Below are 23,869 nucleotides of genomic sequence, written 5' to 3'. Positions count from 1 at the left end.
TTTCAATTCCATCCATTCATTCTTCCAGAGACCAGAGACCAGAGACCAAGTGTTATATAGACCAGAACCCAACGAAACAAGAAAAGAGACTAGAGGGAAGGAAAGACGCGGTTTGGCACGCATGCTTTGCCTTTTGCTTGAACAACGCCAACTCGTGGTATTACATCAAGTATACACAGATAGACCCTTTCTTCACCTCAGCACCACCTACCTTGGCATTCCGCATGTAGGTATCATGCTAATAAGTAAATACCACACCACCTTTTGAAGTTTTCCATCCTTTCGTCGACTTCTGAAACGTACAAGTACCTAGATGTACTAGTTAAAGTATACCTTGCTGAAACATACGGCTATATACTAAAAGCGTACCTTGCCCCGGTAACCCCCCCCCCCCCCCCCCCCCCCCCCCCCCCCCCTCCCACAACATTGTTTTTCTCTCACACCCACGTCGCATTCATTCTTCACATGTAAACTAAAACACACACACACACACACACACACACACACGAAAAGTACTTCTAGGAAACATCATCTTACTCGCAAACAGACTTTGCAAGCATTCAAGGTTACCATTTTGGCTGTGAGTTCTGGACATAACTCATACTCTAGTTAGACGTTCGAATACAACTATCTAGACTAGATGCTGATTGCCGTCCTCACAGTTGCACTTTTTCGTGCATACCAAGAACCAAAAAAATCCATTCGTTCCATGTGTTCAGTAATACCTGGGTAGGTATTCAGAATGTCTAAGGGTACTCGTCCCGAGAGTCCCACGAGTCTAGACCAGGTACCTATTTGTAGGACGGATGGTGTGGTGTCGTTGAATAAATCGTTGCGTGGCATGCCTTGGTAAGGCAGACATCTGATCTGCAATGCCTCAAAGTCGCCGCAACACTCTGACAGCAACTGCCAAAATCTCAGACCTTTCTCGTCCTGTCCGGGCATTCGCAAACCACCTATCCGAAGACATCTGTACCACCAAAGCTGAAAGTGACGAGCTGTGTTCGAGATCAGAGAATTTCATCTTCGATCAGAATCCCAAGCCCTGATAATTCTCAGCCACACCAACAAAGTCTCCCCAACAAATAATAAACCCGGCGATAACCCCCCTGCCATTCGCCTCTCTATACTCATCCGCTTGTAGATTCGGTGTTCTTATCGTCGATTTCCCGTTGTTCGGCATTCAATTCACTTGGCGATGGACTTGGGGCTCGTATACTCCGTGGTAAGTCATAGACTGATCCACTATATCTCGCCCGTAAAGCTTCCTCGCAAATCAATTCTTGGTCATATCGAGGCACGACTTGACACATGGCATCGAGCCAATCGCCCATCGTCTTCGGCGTAGCGTGACACATCTGCGTGTACTCCCAATATTCCGGATACCACCCAGACGACTCCCAACCGATCAGCGCCACTATTCTTCCAGCCTCGTCGACCAGGATGTTCTTGGGGCAGAGATTGGCATGCGTGAACTTGAGCGAGTAGGGCTTCGGGGGCACATGCACCTTCTGCACCTCACTTTCGGGGAAATCTTGCGGCTTGTGCCCTCTTCTCTCAAACTCTTGAAACGCTGCGATGGAGAAAAAGGGACCTATCCTGCCCGAGCCAAATCGATGATCGAGTGCAGCGCCCAACGTAGCATCCCCGACCACGCATTGTTTGGGTGGTTGCATTTTCCGCAGCTGCTCGACGAATCGACCTAGGTCGGCTATGACTTTGTTCTTCTGATGTGCCGACATCCCAGGCCACGCTTGTTCTAGAGGTTTTCCCGGGTATGCCTCATATTCGACCACCTTGCCCTCGGGTCTATTGTACACGGCGAGCACTTTGTAACAGGGAACTGACGTGTGGCGATCTATGAGCTTGAGAGCCTGGTACTCGGTGTTTATGCAGTGTGTCTTGAGAATCTTGGTGTTGCTCAGCCTGAGCACCGCCTCGCCTGTAGCGGGATCCGTCTCTTTCTTGCCCCAGTGCATGCGCCATTTGAGGCCAAATGGAATCTGATCGTACTCGTCTACAGGTTCGATGTCATTGCTACTGAAACATTCGAACATGACTGCGGGAGGATGTCCAGCACCTTCGCAGGTGGGGGGAGGGGGTCGCCGGAGGGCTCTACTCAAGCACAAGGGAGAGCAAAAGCGTCGGCTATGTCGTTACATCGGATTCGAGGCTTGGTCACCGAGAAATATGCCAATGGACCATTGCAGAGCGCGGTGCTGCTTCTCTCCGCGCCGATTGTAGGGCGTCTGTTGAGGCGCCGGTAGGGAAAAGGCACAAGCTGCAGTAACGGTTCGAGATAGAGCCAAGCTCACTCGCGACAGGATTCATGTCGGGACAATGGGCATTTGGGATGGGAGCGTTCAGAGAGGAGGGAGGGAGGACAGGAAGAGACTGCGAACGTAAGGATCGGTTTCTTGTCTGGGTGTTGTGATCGAGGGACGACGGGAGGTCGGCGTTCGGAGGGGAATGCAGCCAAGGCTGGAACTAAAAACGACCTGGAGCACGGGAAAACTTGGGGATTGTCTGGTGGTGGTGGTGAAGAGAGAAACGATGTGATGGGTCGTGGTGACGGCGGCGGAGAGAGGAATTTGCCGCCTAGTGAGTCCACTTGGACCCGCCTGAAGCTCGGTAAAGCTGCAGCTCCCGGGACCCGCAGAGAGCCGGCGCTCTGGGGCTCTAGTGGCATTTTCTAGGCGGTGCTTAGAGGCGCCAAGTGCCCCTCTGGGGGGCCTTGTTTGGGCATAGCACAACTACCAAGCCCTCAAACCACCTTTCTCTGCCGGTGCCAAGGTTGTCTCTCCAGATTGTTCAATGCTTGGAATGCCTTGGTATGTCTATGCTGTGCTCATCCTGGCTCGCGATCTACATTGGCAAGATCTCGTATCACTTGGATCAATCCACCTGTGTGGTGCACAGGGGTCGAGTCGGGCCTCAGGGGACACAGCCAAGGCTGGTGGGCGCACTCAAAACGAAGCACATACGTACGGCGCTCTTCTGAGCCACAGCGATCAGTGCTCGATGCCCTTCTATAGGCTGCTACAATTTATGCATCTGACGGGAAGCCGGGAGTTGACGAATAAATACTCAGGACAGCTTGCAGAACGAAGGCCGGTGTGATCTGGTTGTCGATCTCCTTCATGTACGTGAGAATAAGGCTGACGCAACAAGGGGTTTGATACGCGCGGCATGAGACATCCAACGAAGTCCGTACATTCCAACGACTTTGATATCATCATGTACTAACTATGCTGAAGAAGTGTTTCTTCCTTTACTATCACCCTTGGCAGCCTCGTTCCACCCGACCCAAGGAGACCGTATGGAGGCCGCGGCTCTCTTGCTGGCACTGCTACCCCTATATTACGAAGACCGCTAATGCTCGAATTTCATGGCGCATTTCTTGGCTGCGGTCTGGATCATTCTCATGACAGGTCCCTCTCATCAATGCTTTGTCTTCAAGACCTTGCATGAAGTCTCCACACAAGCAGGCATCAACATATTGTGCTAGGACCCCAGCTTGTCTTTTCTACTCATCTTTGCTGGTTTGCATCTTGTCGACTCGGCCCTGCTGCAGCCCTAGATTCGATTCGACGTCAGGACTGGCTGACGTGTGGTCGTCGCTCTGACGTAGAGACTTTGCGTGGCCCGGGCCTCGGATGCGTTCCCATTCCTTGCTGTCATCTGCTGCGTCCACTCGATTTGCCGTGGTATCGACGACGTCGTCATCAACCTCTTCCGGTATGAATAGGTTCAGGAACAGAGACAAGAATGCAGTGACAGCAAAGCCGGTCTCACAGACGAGTTCTATGGCGTTCATCTGGAGACCAAATCAGCACATGCACGAGTTTTTCATGTCAATTAGATTGGTTGGGGAAAAAACTTACGAAGCCTCGCAGAGCGGAATTGTCACCTTCGTAGGTGAAGACATAATTGAACCTGCACATGTCAAGTAAGTACTCCGGCGTTGTCATTGAAGGGAGGATATGCCTACCATTCAGGGACCAATGTGGCGCCAAAACCCACCGACATGGCTGCTGTCAGGATGAATCGGTTGCGTCTTGTGAAAGGTACAGTCGAGATGATACGAACACCGGAGATGGCGACCGCAGAGAATAGGAACGTAGTCATGCCGCCGAGGACCGACGACGGAATGGCCACGAGAGCAGCAGCAAACTTCGAGAAAATGCCCATGACAATAAGCCAGAAGCAACAGCAGTATCCGGATTTCCTGTTGGCACACCGCGTGAGGGCGATGACTCCGTTGTTCTGAGCAAAAGTTGACATTGGTGTGATGGTGCAAAGGCAGGCGAGCATTCCATTCAATCCGTCGGCGAGGACACCACCTTGGATACGAGAATCGAAGAGCGGCCCTTCGACTTCAAGGCGAGACACATCGCAACTGGCAGTGATATCTCCTATGGCTTCCATCATGAGTACGAGAAATACTGCTAAGAATGGTAACACCATAGGACTAAGTATGGATTAGCATAGAACCAATCGCCGCAAGGGCAGATGGACTCACCCGTAAAGTGACAACGGGAAGGTCTCGACCCAGATGAAGGACGCAGCCTTCGCGCTCTTAATCCCAGAGTCGTCAAAATAGTTCGTAGCTGCAGCAATGATGCATCCAACAAGCAGACCGACGACGACGGCGCATGATTTCCTGTGATCGTTAGTATGAGCGTTTGGTGGTTCGAGCGTGAACTAAAGCCGACATACATGATCGGACTGCCGAATCTTTCGCACAGTATAATGGTGACAAAGACGCTGAACCCCAAACCAATGAATTCCGCTGAGCCCCAAGGTAAGGGGTGCGGCGCATTGTTATTAGGACAGTTCTGAAAGAGGCCTTCTTCTGGCCGTGATCTGCAGGTACCGGAGCCTCCGGCCCTTTTTGCCATCAGTATAACCACTTTCGAATGGGCAAGTCGAGTATACGCACCAGTTCGCAAAGCCAGATTCGATCAATTTGATACCAATGAGAACCACAGTAGGTCCCGTCACAAGTGGAGGGAAAGCCCTCTTCAGCACCTTGGCAGGTGCAAATGAAAGGCAGATTTCGAGGAGGGCACAGATGCAAGCTGTTCCAAGGATGGCACCGTAGCCTCTTGGGCATGCAAGACGATTCCCGTCACTGTCGGTAGGACAGTAACCTGACTCGTACATCTGGGCCAAACCTCCCAGCGCAACTGGGATAGTAGCAAATGAGGTACCGACCACACTGATGATGCCAGTGCCGATAAAGTAAGGGGTCTTGAAGATGTGAAATCGTGTGATCTGGATCGAGGAGAGAATACCACAGACAATCAATGACGTTGATACAAGGTACTGTGCGGTCTCGGTTGGCAGGTTTGCGCCGCCAGTTCCCGACAGGATGATAGGTGGAGTAATCAGGCCAGCCAACATGGACAGGGCATGCTGAAATCCAAGGAGGAGAGCCAGCATGATGGGCATCTTGTCGTTCAAGGCGAAGAATGGCGCCATTTGCTTCGATTTCTTCATAAACGGCAGGCTCGGTTTGAAAAGGAATGCATAGTCGTAGTCACCGATGAGACCGTCCCTTGTGGTAAGCCCTCGAACAATACGGCGTGGGACATCCTTGGCCCTGTCCATGAAAGGACGTTTGGGCGTGGTGTCGGGTCCGATACGGTCAGGCTCCATGGTGAGGATGAGACAACTGAAGGCGATGGAGTTGTGAAGAGCTTGTGAGGATATTCCAGTATGGAAGCAAAGTCAAGCGCTGGCAAAGCCACCTCTATATCCCTTCTCGTAGGTATCAACCAACGTCAGAAGGGAAAAATATGCTCTCGCTTATCGACTGTAGATCGCTGAGAGATGCTCCTAGATAAGTCCCCGGTTTGTCGAGATGGGGAAAGATCTGCTGTATATCAAGGTCGCCTTCACCAAGCTCAAGATATCGTCAAGATTGATCTCGATCTGCTGACGTCGCATGGTCGCCTTCGTGACGAGAGGCTGGAAGCGCCCTCTATAAATACTTCGACATGGCTTGAGCTCCTCGATGAAAAGCTAGATGTATCGATAGGAATCACGGCCGCTCCCACACGAGAGTGATGCCTCCAAGGCGTAGGAGGCCTCCGTGAAGAGTCTCGGCGCCATGGCCCTGGACTCTTGAATGGTCGTGTGCCCAGGGTTGATTCTTGCAAGAAGCTCATGAACCCTGAGATTTGCCGATGTCAAGTTGTTGCCCAGAGCCTCATCGTCATGCCGAGCTTGAACATGATTGGCCGTCGCCTCTTCTTACGCGAATGGGCCAGTCGAAGTTTTTCGATGCCAAGTTGATATGACAAGACTCCTGATAAGCAGCTCCATCAGTATTGGTACGAGGAGGGCCTGTCTTATCAAGCTGAGAGATGCGCATCATGTAAGAGTCGTTCCACGATTTCTTGGGTGATGGACAAGGATCCGCAGTTCAGATTTGTGACTACGATGTCGTGAATACCGAGTCGACAATGCATAAACGGTAAACGTCCAATGCAGGCTGAGAATCCGCACCTGATCGCATGCTGTGACCGAAGCGAGCTCGCCATGTTCGGGTCACTGTCAGTCTCTTACCATATGACCTGACACGCATATCCAGGTCCTTGAAGTCTGCAGCTGCTTCCGGGCCGAGTCAACAGCTCGTTATAGCTCGAGCCAATAAAGACTTGTGAAGTGGCACTTTGTGTGTGACGATAACTCCTGCAAACCTAAAACGACCAATCCAATTCACAGAACAAACCGTCAGATTGTGAATTGAGACTATCGCTCCGCATCTCTCACATCAATTCCTGACGGGCGGCTCTTCAGGACGATACTCGTTGCCGAAGGCAGTATCAAGATTCACTCTCTAGGGGCACCAGAGACAATATTGCTTTCGGCCCAAGGGTCTTGACTCCTTCAATAATGGGCGTTGATGAAGACTATCGGGGTACATCAAGGTCAACTTGCTGACACGAAAGGCAGCACTCCTGTGTATTCTCGACTTCTCTGTCTTGTTCGTGACCAAGATGACCGCCGAGAATGAACGGGATCCCAGAGAATACGTGTCAGCGACTGCTGTGACTTCGATCTGAAATGGTACAGTGTGGCTGCAGGGGGACGTCAGTGACAAGAGATTGGATAGGACTACGCTTGTGGTCAGGACCGATATAGTCGCAAACAGACCGATATTTCGGGTCCTTGGGATAACTCCAGTCCCAACAATGTAGCCATCTGTGTCGCTGTGGAAGTACGTTGTTAAGCCTGCCGATGTTACCAAGGCCCTTATTATACAGAACTTCGAGATCTCGGCTTGTAGAAGTACGACAATAGAATCTCATCCCGCCTTCGCCCTCGCGAGCAAAATATAGCCGAACATGCGCCGGACAAAGTGCCCGATGGCGTCCATGACGAGAGCTGGAACATGAATACAATGAAGACACCCAATGTAAGCCAGCTGGTCGAGCTGGTCCGGCAAGGGTTGCTGCAAAGACACTTCCAAACTGTTCACTGTTCGAAGAAGCAGCTTTCCATCGACGACCCATCTCGCCATCTCGCTCGTCACGTAGGAAGGCGTTCTGTAATGCCATGGCGGGGGCCCATCACACTTGTGGTCAAGTTCTGAAAGTTATGGTCCGTAAGCAGGGCCGCTCTCGTGTTCCCTCAAAAAGGCAGCGAGCCCCTCCAGGGGGAGGTAGCAAGGGTAATGCCATGCGCAGTACCTTGGCGTACTGGAGTGTACGGCAGCCATCCCAGGTTGACGTCGTCGAGGACACTGATACAGTGGCGCAGACTCTTCCAGCGATACAAAATATTACAGCAATGAATGAACAGGATAGTGAAAGTGAAGTGAGAATGTGCAGCGAAAAACATCAAATGAGCCAAAGTACCTAGGGATGGTTGGGACCCGCCAAAGCTTCTCCTTGCCTTAGCGGCTTCTCCTTGCCTTAGCTATAGGATCCAGTGGTACCAGTGGTGCTGGTGTCTTTACGAAGCAGATGCATCAGCGGGACATGGCACTCAGCGACTCCGTATTTCCGGATCCAGGTGGCCTTTGCGAGGGAAGAGAACGAAACGTCTATACGGAGCATACCAGGAAGTAATACCAGTGGCCCCTTTGGCCCCTGATCTCCCGGGAATCGCCCCCGATCGCGCGGTATCTCTCCACCACCACCCCCCGTGTCGTTGCTGAGTTATCAGCTGATTCGCTGAATAATTCGTCTGCGTCTCACCGGAAAAAACATGCTGCGTTTCCGAACACTCTCGGCGAATCAGGGATGGGGTTCCATTTCCAGAACAGAGTTACAAGTCCGCTTCACAAGCACTTTGCTGGGCTCCTCTTACTTCGGCCGCTTTCGAGCATCTACGAGGACGCAACGCTGTTGTATTATTAATATTCCTTGGCCCTTGGGGGCTGTGCCTAATTCTCTGCGCGTTTCTTGGTCAGCAGCAAACCCCAAACGCCACTACTCATCTCATGAGCCGGAAACATGATTGCAGCCCTCGATAAGATCCTACCAGACCAGCGACCGCCAAATCCGCATCTTGAGGTATGAAGGAACACGAAGGCAATGGGTCAAGACAGCCAAACCGATCCAGGACCTCCGCTTCTGTTTGTCAACAGAGATGCGACGAACCTCAGCCGCACCCGAGCAGAAGCATTCGCCGTGGGCTCCCACACATCGAGTGTCTACAGAAAGTGGGCAAAGTCAGAAAGACTGAGGAATCTTCGACGAGAGGCCCGTGTTCTGCAGTCTGCCAAAGTCCGTCTAGACCCATTTCCTCATGGCCCTGAACAATCACCCGTCGAAAAAGGCTATGAAGTTGAAGACGCTGAAAGTCCCCGGACCGTTATAGCGCTTTTGAAGGCCGCTGTTGTCCAGGTCAAACAATTCAGTATTCCTGCAAAGCTATCGATCGATGGCCAGCGGCATCCACCGAATTTCTATCGGGCTATGGAATACTGTACGGCTCTCGCATCACAAATGAATCCTTTCAAACTCGGAACGTAAACTAATCACCAAACCAGTCATACGAGTCCTTGTCCCAAACAACCTTCCAGTCTACAACATCTTCCAAGTCAGCAATGTCAACTGCCTGGTAAGTGCCGCCTTTCTGCCTCGGAGACAAGGTTTTTGCTCAACCTGCATTTCTGGTAGTACTTTCTCGAAATCGTTGCAAGCTCCTCAGCTCAATATCTATACCATGCTGCATTTGCCTTGTTGCATTTGGTGGTGGGAAACGTGATTCCACAGACCAATTCCTCTCAAAATGCGCTTCAGCACACGGTGGCCGCAATAGTACTGTTGCGGAAACTCCTATCCGAGCACCCCGACCAGAACGACGATGCTACATTTGTAGCCATCGTCTGCCTAGCATCCTATGCAGTATGTGCCTCCCCATTTTACAAGGCTCATCGGACCGAAGTTTTTGCAGCACTGAACTAACGACTGATCGTTATAGCGTGCCGTAGGTGACTATGCAGGATACCAGATCCACCGACAGAGAATCATAGAAATGATGAAGACTCGCGGCGGTCTTCAAAATACCGGCTCTCAAGGCTTCGTCAAAGCACTGACCCTGCAATTCGCTCCTCCCTGCTCTATCCCCCTCTCATTATGTTTCTACCCCTGCCCGCTCTCCGACCCGACGACGAGTACGACCACTGTTGCCGCCCTCGCAGCAGCCGCCGCTACCGCCGACCCTTTCTTCTACAACACTCGACAGTTTCTACCCGAGGCACCACCTCTTACTAGCCCCGGTCAATTCCAGGCCAATCTCAGTATCGATCTCCAGAGATTGCCGCGTGGGTTTCAGAATCTGATTGTTCAGACACGATTATACTCCAACACGATCCAGCTCCTCCTCCGTATCGACGACGCACGGACGGAACAATCGTCACTGGCCCACAACAGCGAGCAGCACCATGGCAAAAGGAATAAAAATAACAATAACAATAATGACAACACCACCGGCAGAGTTTGGCAGGTTGGCCGATACAGCGACTTTTGGGAATGTTGTCCGGCAATTTCCCGCGCCGGTCTGGACCTGGAGAAGTACCTCTGCCTCGCGCTCATGCTGTACACGGCGAACGAGTTCGCTCCGCAGAGAGTCTGCCACAAGGGCCTGGCACTGTACAGTGGGCCGCGTGCGCTGATGGCGGGGGAAATCGTGCTACTGGACCGCCAGACCCTCACGGAATCTCAGAGACACTGCTGGATGTGGATCTGGTGGGTTCTTATCGATAGTTGGAACGAGGAGGACAAGCCGACAGAGAAGGGGACGCAGCTGATGGCTCAGTTCTGGGACGCTTTCCCCGAGGTGCAATCGTGGGATGACCTGCGAGAAATCCTGGGACGCTTCTTCTGGGGTGGGAAGCTTGAAGCTGCTGTCAGACGACTTGAAGAGGATGCCCACGCTACAGCATCAGCGTCAGGTAACATCCAGCAGCAAGGTTGTCGAGACCCGCCGTTACTAACACTTGAACATGATAATGGAAGAAGCGGTACATATTGCGAGGGGAGAACTGGAGAAGGACTTGTCCGTTCGGCTAGGTGCCGGCATATTAATGGTACGCACACTCGTGTTCGAGGTGGACATCGACCGCTGTGAGGTTGAGAGGTACAATGTATGGTCCAGACTGTAGACGGCATTATGAGCTTGTACCCTCCACATTGCTACCGCTGTCCGCTGTTCGCCAGCGTCCGAAATCGACGAGTCTGTGCGTGGGCACGGCGAGGCATGCCTGCACTTGACCTTGGTCCCCTGAATCAGCGTGCCATGACAAGCGCAACGCTGTCCTGATCGTTAACAAACACGGTAGAAGAGAATGCGCTCATTAAACAACACATCCACGATTGACACTGGGTGGCAGAGGCAGAAGAACCGCCCGAGGTACCTGCATCATAGTATGGCAAATGAAGCGCAAATCGACAAAAGCATACGAGGCTTGCCCAAGTGGGTTAGCTTCATGTCATTCAACCTCGATTAGTGTCATTTGAAATCGACGCGTCGTTGCTCGTGCTTCGTTCGTTTTGATGGTGAATTGTCGCCGAGAAGGAAAAAGTATTCCCCAGTATGATCGAGTAAAGTCATACGCGACTACACTTGACTGTGAGAAACAGAGATCGCTTGCCACAGCTGCTTCCAAGGCGCTGTTGCTTCCTATACCCATCTATCTGATAGACCTGCAGAAAGAACTGAGCTGATGCCCAACATGCCATGGACAGCATTGAATCCCCTTCAATATGGACGATCCCGGACCTGATGTCCACAACTTCTCGCCGACTCAGCATCGGTTGCCCACTGTATCAGGAGTCGAAGCTCTCAAGCTTGCGTCCGAGAAGGCGAAAAGCATCTCAACCGGCCTCCCAACCCTGGATGGATTGCTCTTACCCAACGAACTGTCTCTGGCTACACCAGGGCTCCAACGAGGATGTGTCACCGAGATCTTCGGCCCTCCAGGAGTGGGCAAGACGGCCTTCGGGCTTCAAGTTGCCACCAACGCGATGACTTCCACCCACGACGAATCTCATGTCCTGTGGATCAACTGTGGCTCGCCACTCACGCCGAACAGGCTTCGCCAGTTGATGGCTGGTCACCGGCAAACCCAGGACCCCAAGTTGTCTCCTCCGGGCGCTCTTAATCCTCCAGACACCGCAACTCTGGTCAGCGAGAGATTCACGTACCTGGAAGCACACTCTCTACCAAGGCTTCTTACTATTTTCCTACACCCGAGCCAGACGCTCCCCGGTAGCAAGACAAGCTTGATCGTAGTGGACGACCTGTCGAATCTGATCCTTGGCTCGTTCTCCCGAAGCGCAAAACACCTGAAGCCCGGGGCGCCAGCTGTGGTCAAGGAGAAGTTCGAGAAACGAGCCGCCGGGCGGAGATTCCAGATCATCGAGAGCCTCGGGGCGGCCATGTCCAAAATGGCAACCCTCGGACGTCTCGCAATACTGGCGCTGACGAACTCGACCATCAGCCTGAAGACGGGACAGAAGGCCATGCTCAAGCCAGCGCTGTCCAGCCAAGCATGGGATACGGCCATCAACACGCGAATCATGCTCTACCGCGATTTCCCAGACAAAGACCAGGAGCCCCAACTGTCCAAGCTTGAAACGCGAGCGCTTCGGTATGCCGAAGTGCAGCGCCTGGGCCGGAAGGAAACCCGCGGGCCTCCGGTGGCTTTTGTCATTCTGGCAGACGGTCTGCGACAATTGCATCCCCCCGAACCGCACGATCAAGAGGAAGAGGACATCTTCAACGCATTCCACGGCACCGAGGAACAGCGTCGCCCTCCACAGATCCATCTCCCTCTCCTGCCCGACGAAATATCACAGCCTCCTCAGCCGAAGAAGCGCAAGGCCACAGAGATAGCCGACAGCGAAGACGAGGAGGAAACCGACGACGGCGACGGCGACGGCGACGAGAGGAACGGTAAGGCCGACGCGTCGGTCCACGCCGAACCCAAACTGCCGACACTTCCGACGCTCGAGAAAGAAATCATTATAAAGAAGGAAGAGGAAGAAGATAATGACGACGACGACGAAATGATTCTCGACGCACACGAAGCGGCATTGCTGAGAAGCTATAGACACGCCATCATTAGAGGCTCAGAGGATGCAATTCCTATATCGTCCGACGAAGAAGAAGAAGAAGGTGATGATGATGATGAAGATGAAGGCGGTTACGGATGAGTGCCAGGCAGCATAAGGATGAACTACGCGATACGAATTACTAGGTACGGGAGCAGAGACAGGAGTACAGAGGCGAAATGCATGGAGCCCACAGTCTCTAACTTGGAGGTCTATCAAGTTTTAGCATAGAAGCCGAATCAAAGGCATAGATGAGTAGTCGTGTTCTACGTCTGACAAGCAAACATACCTACTCCCTAGAGGCAGTAGATACCTAGCTACATGCCATGATGCATATTTCCATATCTAACAATCGAATGCCTTTCATTCTCCAAGACCACATCATATTCTACAACCACTCCCCCAAATTGTTGGGAGGTGGCAGAGCGAAGATTCTAATCCCAACCTTTTGTTGAAACATGATATACATTGCCACACACACAGACACACGTACTCCCACATCGTCCACAGATGGAGAGCTAGGAAAGATGCGAAAAGAACACACCAAACTCATCCGCACTCGACTCCAAATATGCATGGGCCACGACTAAAATCTTAGAACTTGAGGCGACTGTTCTCTTAGATGCTAAAGGCGTGTATCGAATCGAGCATATCCAGGTATAAAAGTGCCACGGCGCCGGGTCAAGGTGAGATCGGCGGCCAGATGGTAAATACTCCCGCGTAAGAATGCCGTTGATGACTCGGAACACCAGTACCAAACGCCCGCTCTAAACGTAAATCCTCTGGGCGTCAAGGCACATGCCAAATCCGCTTCTAGCATGCCTCTGTTCGAATTGGATGTTCTCTTCAGCAGTATCAACTGGTGCCGTGCGTTTTCAGAGTGCGTAGGGTTAGAGAGGCACTCAATCAACCATCTTCTTCATCGTTATCCTTCTCTTTATCGTCCTTGGACTTTTTTAAGGCATCCTTCCACAAATTGTTGATCACTTCGGTTTTGGCGTCGGGGAAAACAATGTCGAAAACGTCGCTATACCAGTCGACCGCGTGGCCTTCGATGCCTTCTTTGATGTTCTATTCAAACCAATGGTCAGCATGCGAGTGCTTCGACAAACAACAAAAGAAAATTGAAAGGGCAAAGAAGAAGGTAACTCTAACTCACCTCGGGCAGTTCACACCAATCACCCCAGTTGTCCTTGGGGAACAAAATCTTCGAACATCCCGCACGTCTTGCTGCCACTGTCTTCTCACGTAGTCCACCTATCCGGAGCACTTTTCCGGTAACGGTGAGTTCACCTGTCATGGCGAGCGCTGGATCGACCTGCTGCTTCATTGCCAGGCTGAGCAGAGACGTAGCCATGGTGATACCGGCGGACGGGCCGTCCTTCTGAACAGCACCTTCGGGACAATGGAGATGAATCTTGGCGTGGTCAAAGAAGAGATTCTCGGGGAATTGGGTTGCCATGACGTGCTTAGCAAATGAATACGCAATCGACGTTGACTCCTTCATGACTGGTTTCAGATTGCCCGTACGCTCGAGTCCAGGACGGCTGGAGTGTGACAGCGCAGATTCCAGGATCGATTCAACATACAGTGCAGCACCACCCATACTAGTCCAAGCCAGGCCCATAGCGACACCGGGTGGCGTCTTCTCATACAGACGGTCTGATGTGAAGACCGGTGGTCCGACGAAGTCCTTCAGATTGTCTTTTGTGATCGTCACATGTACTGAATCAGGGACTTTCAGCGCAACACGCGGTTGCTCTGTTGTCTCCTTTTCAATATTCTCGGGGGTGTCCTTGACATCGGAGTCGTCCTTTTTGCTCTCTTCGAGCGCAGCTTTGCCTTCTTCAGTGAGCGCTTTTGACTCTGGAAGGACATCTTCACCCAGGTCTTGAATGATCTTGAGCGCAGATTTGCGGTATACTTTCTCAATTTGTTTCTTGAGGTTGCGCACCCCTGACTCGCGGCAGTATTTGTTAATCAACTCTTCAATGGCAGATTCGTCGAGTTTAATGTCCACCTCCTTCAACCCGGAAATCTCCTTCGCTTGCGGCGCCAGGTATCGATCGGCGATGGCCTTTTTCTCATCAGCAACGTAGCCGCTGAGCTCAATCAGTTCCATACGGTCAAGGAGAGGGCGTGGGATGGTGTCCGTCATGTTAGCTGTGCAGACAAACAGAACTTTGGAGAGGTCAACGGGCACATCCATGTAGTGATCCAAAAAGCTTGAGTTCTGTTCAGGGTCGAGCAATTCGAGTAGGGCAGACGATGGATCTCCTTGGTGGCCACGACCGATCTTGTCGACTTCATCGATGAGGATCAGAGGATTCTCCGTTTGGCATTTCTTCAAGGCCTGTATTATTCTACCAGGCAAGGCACCCACATAAGTTCGACGATGGCCTTTGATCTCAGCAACGTCAGTAAGACCACCAACGCTGAAGCGGTAGTATTGCCTGTTCAGAGCTCGAGCAATCGATTTTCCAATTGAGGTTTTGCCGACACCAGGTGGCCCAACGAAGCACAAGATCTTGCCTTCGACCGTGCCGCGAAGCTTGCCCACCGCAATGAATTCAAGAATCCGGTCCTTGACGTCCTTCAGTCCATAGTGATCTTCATCAAGTACGGTCATGGCGTTTTTGATACCGAAATTCTCAGCACTTCTTTGGCCCCATGGGATCTGGGTAATCCAATCAAGGTAATTTCTCGTGACATTGAATTCTGAAGCTGCAGGCTCGAGATGGGCCAGCTTGTTAAGCTCCTCTTCGAACACCTTCTTGACGGCTTCCGGCATGGCAAGCTTCTGTGCCTTCTCCTTAAACTTTTCGACCAACTTGTCTTTGCCATCAGATTCAATACCCAGCTCTCGCCGAATACCCTTCATCTGCTCCATGAGCCAGTACTCCCTTTGCCTCTTTTGAATCTTGCTCTCCACATCCTTGGTGATCTTGTTCTGAAGTTTGGCGTTCATGAGCTCCTTTTTCAGGACAACAAGTGCTTTGTGCAGGCGCTCTTCAACATTCATTGTCTGTAAAACGTCCTGCAACTCATCGATCTCGCCGGCAGAAACGGCAGCAGCAAAATCGGCCAGCTTCGCAGGCTCTTCAAGAACATTGCCTGCGGACTGAGACATGCTGAAGTCAGATATCTGATCCCTGAAAAGCTGATTGAGGGTAGCAACTTCTTTGAAGACATTGACAATCTCTGCCGTAAGAGCTTTGATAACGTCACTCTTTTTCTCATACGGCTGCTCGGCGAGATTCTCGACGTTGACTAAAGACACAGGGAACTTTCGGAGGAATGCAGTTGGCTCGTAGACGCTCAGTTGTGTTGCTTGTGCTTGCTCTTTGTTGGGCTCCTCGAAGCTCGCCACCACATCGCCTTTGCTCTCGGCAGCCTCTGCCTTCGGTTTGCCCTCCTTAACAGGTTGGACTTCAACAGTTGACGGAGCTTGTTCTCCCGGTGTGGACGGAGGTAGAAGGGCGGTCATCTTGATCCGACGATGGGGATATAGTACGGCAGTCAAACTCTGGTCATCTCCATGCACAGGAAATGCACTGGTAATCTGGGCGAATACTCCGACATCGTGGACGTCGTCGATCTTCTCAATAATGTCCTTATCCGCAGTGTCGTCCTTGAACAGAAACGCTCCCACGTACGGTTGGCCTCGTTTCATCATTTCTGTAATAGCCGCCACCACATTTGGATCCCTGATCGTGATTGCCTTGTAAAAGCCTGGAAAAAGAGGTCGTTTGGCAATAGGAATTGCCATCACTTGAGGGTATATCTCCGGCACAGTAGGCTTCGATATTTGAGTGGTCTTTCGTCCTCGCTTGCCGCCGTCACCACCGCTTCCGGAGCCTTGTCCGCCTCCTGAAGACTCTCCGCCATTTCCGCCTGCTGCAGGCTTCCCATCGCTAGAAGGTTGGGGTATAGGTTGAGGCTCGGAAGGCGATCTTTTCGCTTCGGCACTGTCCTCGGTTTGCGGTGCTTCGTCTAACTCATTCTCGATCTTTTTTGATTTCGCGTCTGCACCTTCCGGCTGAGGTGATGTCTCGTCCTCCGGGGGTTTCTCTTTTCGACGGACTGGATGGGAGGAGAACTCTCGTATTTGTAATCCAGATCGGGTGCTCAGAAAAGGTCGCGGTGAGGGATTTGGAGGGGTCGCGGAAGCATATAGACCTCCTCTCTGGAGGAGTTGGCGCCGACAATCTCTACATATGGTGCGTTGGCCCGTCCGGAGGGCTGTTCGCCATGATACTGCTTGACCGCGGAGCATACTCTGCGGCAAATGAGCAGTCCGGAGATAAAGGGAGAGAGCTCGCAGGTGTCCAACAGCTCAATTCGTTCCAAGGTCGTCCTGGTCCTAGCTGGAGATCTTAGACGGTAGGACAGCTGTTGCCCGAGAGGAAGAGAAGGTGTCTAATCGTGTTTGAGTGCAGGAGGACCTCACTGCTCGACCCAGGTGCCACTTCGCATGCGTAATAGATCATGCTCTCTCACTAGAGGCGGCGTTGGCAAAGAAGGAAACTGCGCCGAGCAAAATTTCGGAGAGCCGCGAAAAGCGACGAGAATGTTCCCGATGCTCAAAGCGGGAAGCATCTCCTCTGACGAACTATTTTGATGTCCTGCATTTGTACAATTTGGATCCCTGTGATACACGATACCTTAACGTGAAGACGACTCTTGGTTGAAAGCAACCCCATCCAGATGAGTGCGGCCGGCGCCGCCTGGGCCAACTCGGCTCCTCGATTAATCAGGTCTTCAATACCATGCCCGCAACCAAGCGCAAGCCTCACACGCAAAGCTCAGACAAGGGCATTCTACAACTCAGCAGTCCCTAAGAGACCTTCATCACGCCTTCCTCCGTGCTCTCGTTCTCCACGATGTTCTTCACCACACGTACGACTCTTCTCCGCTACCTCGGCATTTCAAGCGACAAAAGATCCCTACGCAACTCTAGGTGTCGGGAAGAGCGCGACTGCATCAGAGATCAAGAAGGCCTATTATGCTATGGCTAAGAAGTATCATCCGGACACGAACAAAGACCCTGGCGCAAAGGAGAAGTTTACAGATGCTCAGTCAGCCTATGAGCTGTTAAACGACCCCCAGAAGAAGGCTGCTTATGATCAATTTGGAGCAGCAGCTTTCGATCAGGGCGCTGGTTTCGACCCCGGTGCTGCAGGCGGCGGAAACCCCTTCGGAGGCGCCGCAGGGGGAAATCCTTTTGGTGGTTTTGGTGGAGGATTCGGAGCCGAGTTCAATTTCGAAGACCTTTTTGGTGCCTTTACTGGGGGTAGTCGTCGTGGCCGAAGAGGAAGATCCCCTTTCCAAGAAGAGATATTACAAGGAGACAATATTGAAGTTCAGACCAACATATCGTTTATGGACGCTGCGAAGGGCGTAACTAAGAACATCACCATTACGCCTCTTGTTGAATGCGGCACCTGCAAAGGCAGTGGAATGAAAAAAGGAGCCCAGAAGCAACAATGTAAATCATGTAACGGCACTGGGACTCGCGTACATGTGATGCAACAAGGGTTTCACATGTCGAGTACGTGCTCCACTTGTGGAGGAAGCGGCGTGACCATTCCCAGGGGTTCAGAGTGCGATACTTGTGCTGGCAATGGAGTAATACGACAAAGGAAGACGGTTCAAGTCGACATTCCGGGAGGAGTTGAAGATGGTATGAGACTCCGAGTTTCCGGAGAAGGTGATGCGGCCCCAACTGGTGCGGCCGTGGGAGCGAATGTTCGAAGTGTCCGCGGAGATCTCTACGTCTTCATCCGTGTAGCACCGGATGCAAGATTCAGTCGGAATGGAGCGGACGTGCTTTATACCGCTGCAATACCTCTTACTACCGCTCTTCTCGGAGGCGAAGTCACGGTACCGACATTAGATGGGGAGGTCAAGGTGAAGATCGCAACCGGAACTGGTACTGGTGACAAGATAACATTACCTGGCAAGGGCATGAAGCGCCTTGGTGGGCGGCGGGATGCTTCAGGTGATCTGAGGGTCGAGTTCAAGGTCAACATGCCCAAATATCTATCCGCCAACCAGCGAACTCTTTTGGAAATGTTGGCGGACGAGATGGGCGACAAGACCGCAAAGAGGATTATGAACATCGACTCTTTCAAAAAGTAAGTCCGCTTGGTTGGTTGTTGAAAAGTGCTTACCGTTCGTTCAGGGAGACATCCTCGGACACCAACTCGAAACCATCCAACAAGGCTGCAGATCACAAGAACGAGGGCTTCCTCAAATCTGCATGGCATAGACTCACCCATCAACATGACAACCTGGAAGCTGACGAGAAAGGCTCTCAGGGCAAGGCGGACAAGGCGGACTCGAAGGACGATGACGAGCCGAAGAAGGCGTCAGGATCTGGGTAGATTCCTCCTTTCTTCGTGTCCACCGTTTCTCAGTCTTGAATTTATACTTCATAGCGACGGCGATGATGATGACCTCCAGGGGTGTATGCCATCTAGAGCGGGTTTTGGCATTTGCGTGTCTATGCGTGCCTTTGGTACTTGAGGTTCTTGAAAAGTGTATACTTACATACTGTAGTATTGACCTGACTGTAAAAGAGACAGAATACCCATCAACTCAGTGTACCATTACATACTGGACGATAATAGACAGATTAACATGGACATAAATGTTGAAAGAGAAGATCAGGCTGAAGATGTTGCGGATTCTGCGAGTCCTTCGTGTTGTTTACTGTGGTGATGTATGGGGGTCGACGCACTCGCCTCTGCGCTTCGTCTCACTCAATCCCCCACTCTGCCATCACTTGTAACTCTCGATCACTCGACTTTGGCGGTTACCTGCAAATCTGCCAGCCTTCACCATAGTTCATTAAACCATGATTCCACTTGCCATCTAGCATCCGACATCCATCTGTCGTGTTTGCGCCTCCCGTCCGATCTTCCATCCCACCACCTACTCTTGCGAACCTCGACAACCAAGATGGTGCAGGCGCCGATGTTATCATGTCCGCTCAAGCAGACACAAGAGATAGACTGGGTCACCCCGTTGAAGAATTATATCCGTACCTCGTATGGAGATGACCCTGAGAAGTACTCTGAAGAGACGGCAACCCTCAACAGGCTCAGGCAGGACATGAGAGGGGCAGGAAATGACTCGGCATCGGGGAGAGACCTGCTCTACAGATATTACGGACAACTCGAGCTGTTGGACCTGCGCTTCCCCGTTGACGAGAACCACATCAAGATCTCTTTCACCTGGTACGATGCCTTCACGCATACCACAACCTCCCAATACTCGCTTGCTTTTGAGAAGGCCTCCGTCATCTTCAACATATCAGCTGTTCTATCTTGCCATGCAGCCGCGCAAAACCGGTCGGAGGACAAAGATCTTAAGACTGCCTATCACTCATTCCAGGCGTCCGCAGGCATGTTCACTTATATCAACGAAAATTTCCTGCATGCGCCGTCCACCGACCTCAATAGGGATACTGTCAAGACACTGATAAATATCATGTTGGGTCAAGCCCAGGAAGTCTTTCTAGAGAAACAAGTTCGCGATGCAAAAAAGCCGGCTCTGTTAGCAAAGCTTTCTGCACAGGCTCAATTCCTCTTCGGTCAGGCCAAGGAAGGACTCGAAGCAGAAAGTGTCCGTGGTGTGTTCGACTATACGTGGTTGAAGTTCATTCAGATCAAGGCTCTACATCTATCATCCTTGGCCGAATACTACCAGGCACTAACAGAAGACGAGACCAATCTCCACGGCTCCGCAATTGCTCGATTACAAGTCGCTGAGAAGGCGAGCAAGCAGGCGCTTTCGTACGCCAAAGCCTTCCCTTCAACCCCTTCAACGTCATCACAATTGGGTGCGGATACTGCCACAACCCTGCAGGGAATCACGCGAAGACAGCTAGAAACGGTACAGGAAAAGTTGTCATCTCTAGTCAAAGACAACGATTTCATCTACCACCAGACAGTACCGGCAGAAGCTTCATTGTCGCCCGTTACAAAAGTCCCAGCAGCCAAAGCGATTCCACTCTCGGAATTATATCAGGGACAAGATATACAAAGAATCATTGGGCCAGACCTTTTTCAGAAGATCGTGCCTATGTCGGTAACAGAGTCGGCCAGCATGTACGACGAGGAAAAGGCCAAATTAATCCGATCAGAAGCTGAAAAGGTAGAGCAAGCAAATGGGGAAATGGCTGCAAGCTTGGACTATCTCAAGCTTCCGGACAGCTTGAATATCCTGAAAGGCGGGTTGGATCAAGAAATGGGCATCGACAAAGAGTTTGAACGCTGGTGTCAGGAGGTCTCGCAGCAGCAGCCTTTTAACAGTGCTTTTGAGCATCTCCATAGAGACAAGCAAATGGTCCTGGATAGTCTTTCCAAGAGCACGAAACAGCTCGACATGGAGGAGGGCGTTTGCGAGAAGATGAGGTCAAAATATGGAGGTGAATGGACACAGCAGCCCAGTTCCAGACTGACCTCGACGCTGAGAGCCGATATCAGAAGCTACCGCGACACGATTGATGAGGCCGGCTCAAGTGACTCGCAATTATTCGCCACGGCTCGGCAGTACGAGAGTGATTTTGAGGAGATGAGAAGAGCGGCGGAGCAGGGTGAAGTCGATGTACTCTACCAACAAGCTTTGATCAAAGCCGGGAGTTCATCCAAGGGCAAAGGCAAAGAATCCCAGGAAGGCTCTCTGCTCGATGAGGATTACGGTGAAGGCGGCCCGTCGGTCGCAGAACAGATTGCGAAGGTGGAAGATCTCTTGCGGAAACTCAGTCTGGTAAAGCGTGAGAGAATGCAGGTCCTAAAAGATCTCAAAGAGAAAGTTCATACGGACGACATCTCGAATGTTCTCATTCTGAACAAGAAAGCGATAGCGAACCAGGAAACTCAACTGTTCCAGGCTGAATTGGAAAAGTTCCGCTCTCACCAAAACCGCCTGATCTCGACTGTACACAAGCAATCTTCTCTCCTAAAGGATCTGACGAAGAGCTACGGTGATCTCTTGCAGGACAAGAGAGTTCGTTCGGACCAGCAGAAATACGATGTAATACAGAAGAGCAGAAACAGCGTCCTCAGTAGGTACCGCAGGGTGTTCAATGCTCACGAGGACCTCATACAGGGACTTGTACGAGCTCAGAGCTTCTACAAGGAAATGAAGGACAGTGTCGACAGTTTGGAGAAGAATGTTGAATCTTTCGTCAGCAATCGAAGGGCCGAAGGTGCCCAGCTACTTCACCAGATTGAGCAGACCAAGAACAGTTCAGCCAGTGGTCAGGCAGCTGCCGAACAGAGGCGTATGCAAGAGTTGATGAACAGGTTGTCCATGGAGCCAAAGTCAGCCTCACCATCGCAAACAGAAGCTCCTGCGCTGCCTCCATTACCGTCTTTGAACGCATCCAGATCCTCAGCAGCCATTTCACCGTCGTATCCTACGCCCAATGCAGATCCTCGCTTTACCATCCCCCCTCGACATTCACCTGCGCCCGTCGTACCCAACGGTTACTCGAGCCAACCTCAGCCACCTGCAAAGCCTTCGAACCCATCACCTATTGACTCTCAGCATGCATTTGCCCAAGGTGCGGCAACACCCCTTTCGACTGGCTACAATCCGATGGCCTATCCTGAGCGGTCAACTACCTCTACAGGTCAGCACCCACCAACCCAGCAGTCATATGGCTATTCACCAGTGACTTCCCCGCCTGTGGGCTCGCTGAACACATACATTTCTCCTCAGTCGCAACATCCTCCGCCGCAATCTCATACTCCTATTCAGACGATGAATTTCAATGCTCCGGGCGGGCACCAATATCCGCAACACCCCCAATTCAACTATCCTCCACAAACGAACACACCAGGTATCCCTTACCAGTCGCCTTCACCGCATCCACAAATGCCTCAACCGCAATCACATTATCAGAACTACCAACCTTCACCTTACAACATACCGCAGAATTACGTTCCTCCTCCACCGCCCCCAGGACCACCTGGCGGAGGATCGAGCACACAGTACCCTCCGAATCCCTCGGGGGCATGGCCCAGCGGACCTGGGGGCTATGCAAGCTACTCGCAGCCGACTCGATATCCTCAACAACAGCAAGCACCACCACCACAAGGTCATCAGCCGCCGCAAGGTCAGGGTGGGGGTCAAGAGCCGGATCCTTGGGCAGGACTCAGTGCTTGGAAGTAACAATGTACACATAAGCAATGAGGTAAGCGTACAAGCTAGGAGGAGGTGGTCATAACGAGTTTGTGCAATAGAGAGGGAGAGAGTGTCTGGAGCAACGTTCTGACAGACTGTGAATTGATGAGTCCGTAAATAATGAAACTCTTGAATTCTAGTGACAAGGCAGGACGTGTTTTTGTCTTTGTTTTGTTTTTTGCTCTGTGTATATGTTGCACTTGTGGTTCGTCAGCGTTGCCCACTGTTTTGATTTTGCTCGTGACCGTGACCGCGGCCATGGCGAGTTTTGTTTGCGTCTGTGGAAATGTCGAAGAGTTTTTGTTTTCTTTGGCTGTCGAGTGGAAGGAAGTCGGGCGTCCCTGAAATAAATTAGGGGGTGTGGACGCTTGCAGCGACGTGATTGTCTCTAGGGAGTGCCTATGGTGAGACCAGAGGATTGAGAGTTGTTGGTGGATTGGAGTGTCGGGTGAGTTTGGGTGTTGTTGGAGAAGGAAGAATGGTGATCGTGGCGTTTGATGTTGTTCACCGGGGGTCGATGCGTGAGTGAGTGGCACTGTGGTAGTGCACATCACGGAGTTGGAGTCGACGAGAGCTCGAGAGACAGGCATCCACGATATGAGAAGGCAGGGGAGAATGCTGACCAATTCAGCAGACGACGATGATAATGTCTGACGACGACGACGATGATGATGATGACGACGACGACGACGACGACGACAAGGGGTGTGTCTGTGTATTGATGGCGAGACGAGATGGGCAAACGGCGATGGACTCTGGTGAACCAGCATGGGTTGTCGACGATGTGGAGTGAGTAGTGGATGTATGCTCTGGTGAGCAACACGGGTTGTCGACGACATGGGGGTACCGACGGTACACGATGGTGGCACCGACAGTACACGATGGTGGCACCGACGGTACACGATGGTGGCAGTATGCATTGACTTGGTGACGACGACATGTGGGGGACGAGAACAAGTGCAGTGGCAGTGACATGTGTGGACGACGATATGCACCGTCGATGATACGTGGCAGTGATGGGAAGCAGCAAGGCAATATACATCGACAACGACGACATACTCCGGTGATGTATGGCTCCGACGATACTAGTTAGGGTC

The 23,869-nt window shown here is 51.8% G+C and overlaps 7 protein-coding genes across 7 annotated transcripts; 4 read left to right on the top strand and 3 right to left on the bottom strand.

The window, feature by feature from the left end:
• Nucleotides 1-1,130: 1,130 nt before the first annotated feature.
• Nucleotides 1,131-2,057, bottom strand: PV08_03994 (uncharacterized protein; the record flags this gene model as incomplete). Its single annotated transcript, XM_016378343.1, has 1 exon — nt 1,131-2,057. One exon carries the CDS (start codon nt 2,055-2,057, stop codon nt 1,131-1,133), a length of 927 nt encoding a protein of 308 aa, XP_016237020.1.
• Nucleotides 2,058-3,526: 1,469 nt separating this feature from the next.
• PV08_03993 (uncharacterized protein) lies at nt 3,527-5,661 on the bottom strand (the record flags this gene model as incomplete). Its single annotated transcript, XM_016378342.1, has 6 exons — nt 3,527-3,817; nt 3,885-3,936; nt 3,992-4,471; nt 4,523-4,663; nt 4,720-4,890; nt 4,943-5,661. The coding sequence occupies 6 exons, from the start codon at nt 5,659-5,661 to the stop codon at nt 3,527-3,529; spliced, it is 1,854 nt and encodes a 617-aa protein (XP_016237019.1).
• Nucleotides 5,662-8,549: 2,888 nt separating this feature from the next.
• Nucleotides 8,550-10,590, top strand: PV08_03992 (uncharacterized protein; the record flags this gene model as incomplete). The annotated part of the gene is made up of 4 exons (XM_016378341.1): nt 8,550-8,943; nt 9,008-9,078; nt 9,138-9,365; nt 9,442-10,590. The coding sequence occupies 4 exons, from the start codon at nt 8,550-8,552 to the stop codon at nt 10,588-10,590; spliced, it is 1,842 nt and encodes a 613-aa protein (XP_016237018.1).
• Nucleotides 10,591-11,225: 635 nt separating this feature from the next.
• PV08_03991 (uncharacterized protein) lies at nt 11,226-12,677 on the top strand (the record flags this gene model as incomplete). Its single annotated transcript, XM_016378340.1, has 1 exon — nt 11,226-12,677. The coding sequence occupies one exon, from the start codon at nt 11,226-11,228 to the stop codon at nt 12,675-12,677; it is 1,452 nt and encodes a 483-aa protein (XP_016237017.1).
• An 804-nt stretch (nt 12,678-13,481) lies between these two features.
• On the bottom strand, nt 13,482-16,851 carry PV08_03990 (ATP-dependent protease La; the record flags this gene model as incomplete). The annotated part of the gene is made up of 2 exons (XM_016378339.1): nt 13,482-13,646; nt 13,735-16,851. The coding sequence occupies 2 exons, from the start codon at nt 16,849-16,851 to the stop codon at nt 13,482-13,484; spliced, it is 3,282 nt and encodes a 1,093-aa protein (XP_016237016.1).
• A 431-nt stretch (nt 16,852-17,282) lies between these two features.
• Nucleotides 17,283-18,961, top strand: PV08_03989 (chaperone DnaJ; the record flags this gene model as incomplete). The annotated part of the gene is made up of 2 exons (XM_016378338.1): nt 17,283-18,712; nt 18,760-18,961. The coding sequence occupies 2 exons, from the start codon at nt 17,283-17,285 to the stop codon at nt 18,959-18,961; spliced, it is 1,632 nt and encodes a 543-aa protein (XP_016237015.1).
• A 577-nt stretch (nt 18,962-19,538) lies between these two features.
• Nucleotides 19,539-22,760, top strand: PV08_03988 (uncharacterized protein; the record flags this gene model as incomplete). The annotated part of the gene is made up of 1 exon (XM_016378337.1): nt 19,539-22,760. The coding sequence occupies one exon, from the start codon at nt 19,539-19,541 to the stop codon at nt 22,758-22,760; it is 3,222 nt and encodes a 1,073-aa protein (XP_016237014.1).
• Nucleotides 22,761-23,869: the final 1,109 nt, after the last annotated feature.

Source organism: Exophiala spinifera, assembly GCF_000836115.1.
Source record: "Exophiala spinifera strain CBS 89968 unplaced genomic scaffold supercont1.3, whole genome shotgun sequence".
Lineage (NCBI taxonomy): Eukaryota > Fungi > Ascomycota > Eurotiomycetes > Chaetothyriales > Herpotrichiellaceae > Exophiala > Exophiala spinifera.
This window is presented reverse-complemented; position numbering and strand designations above follow the sequence as displayed.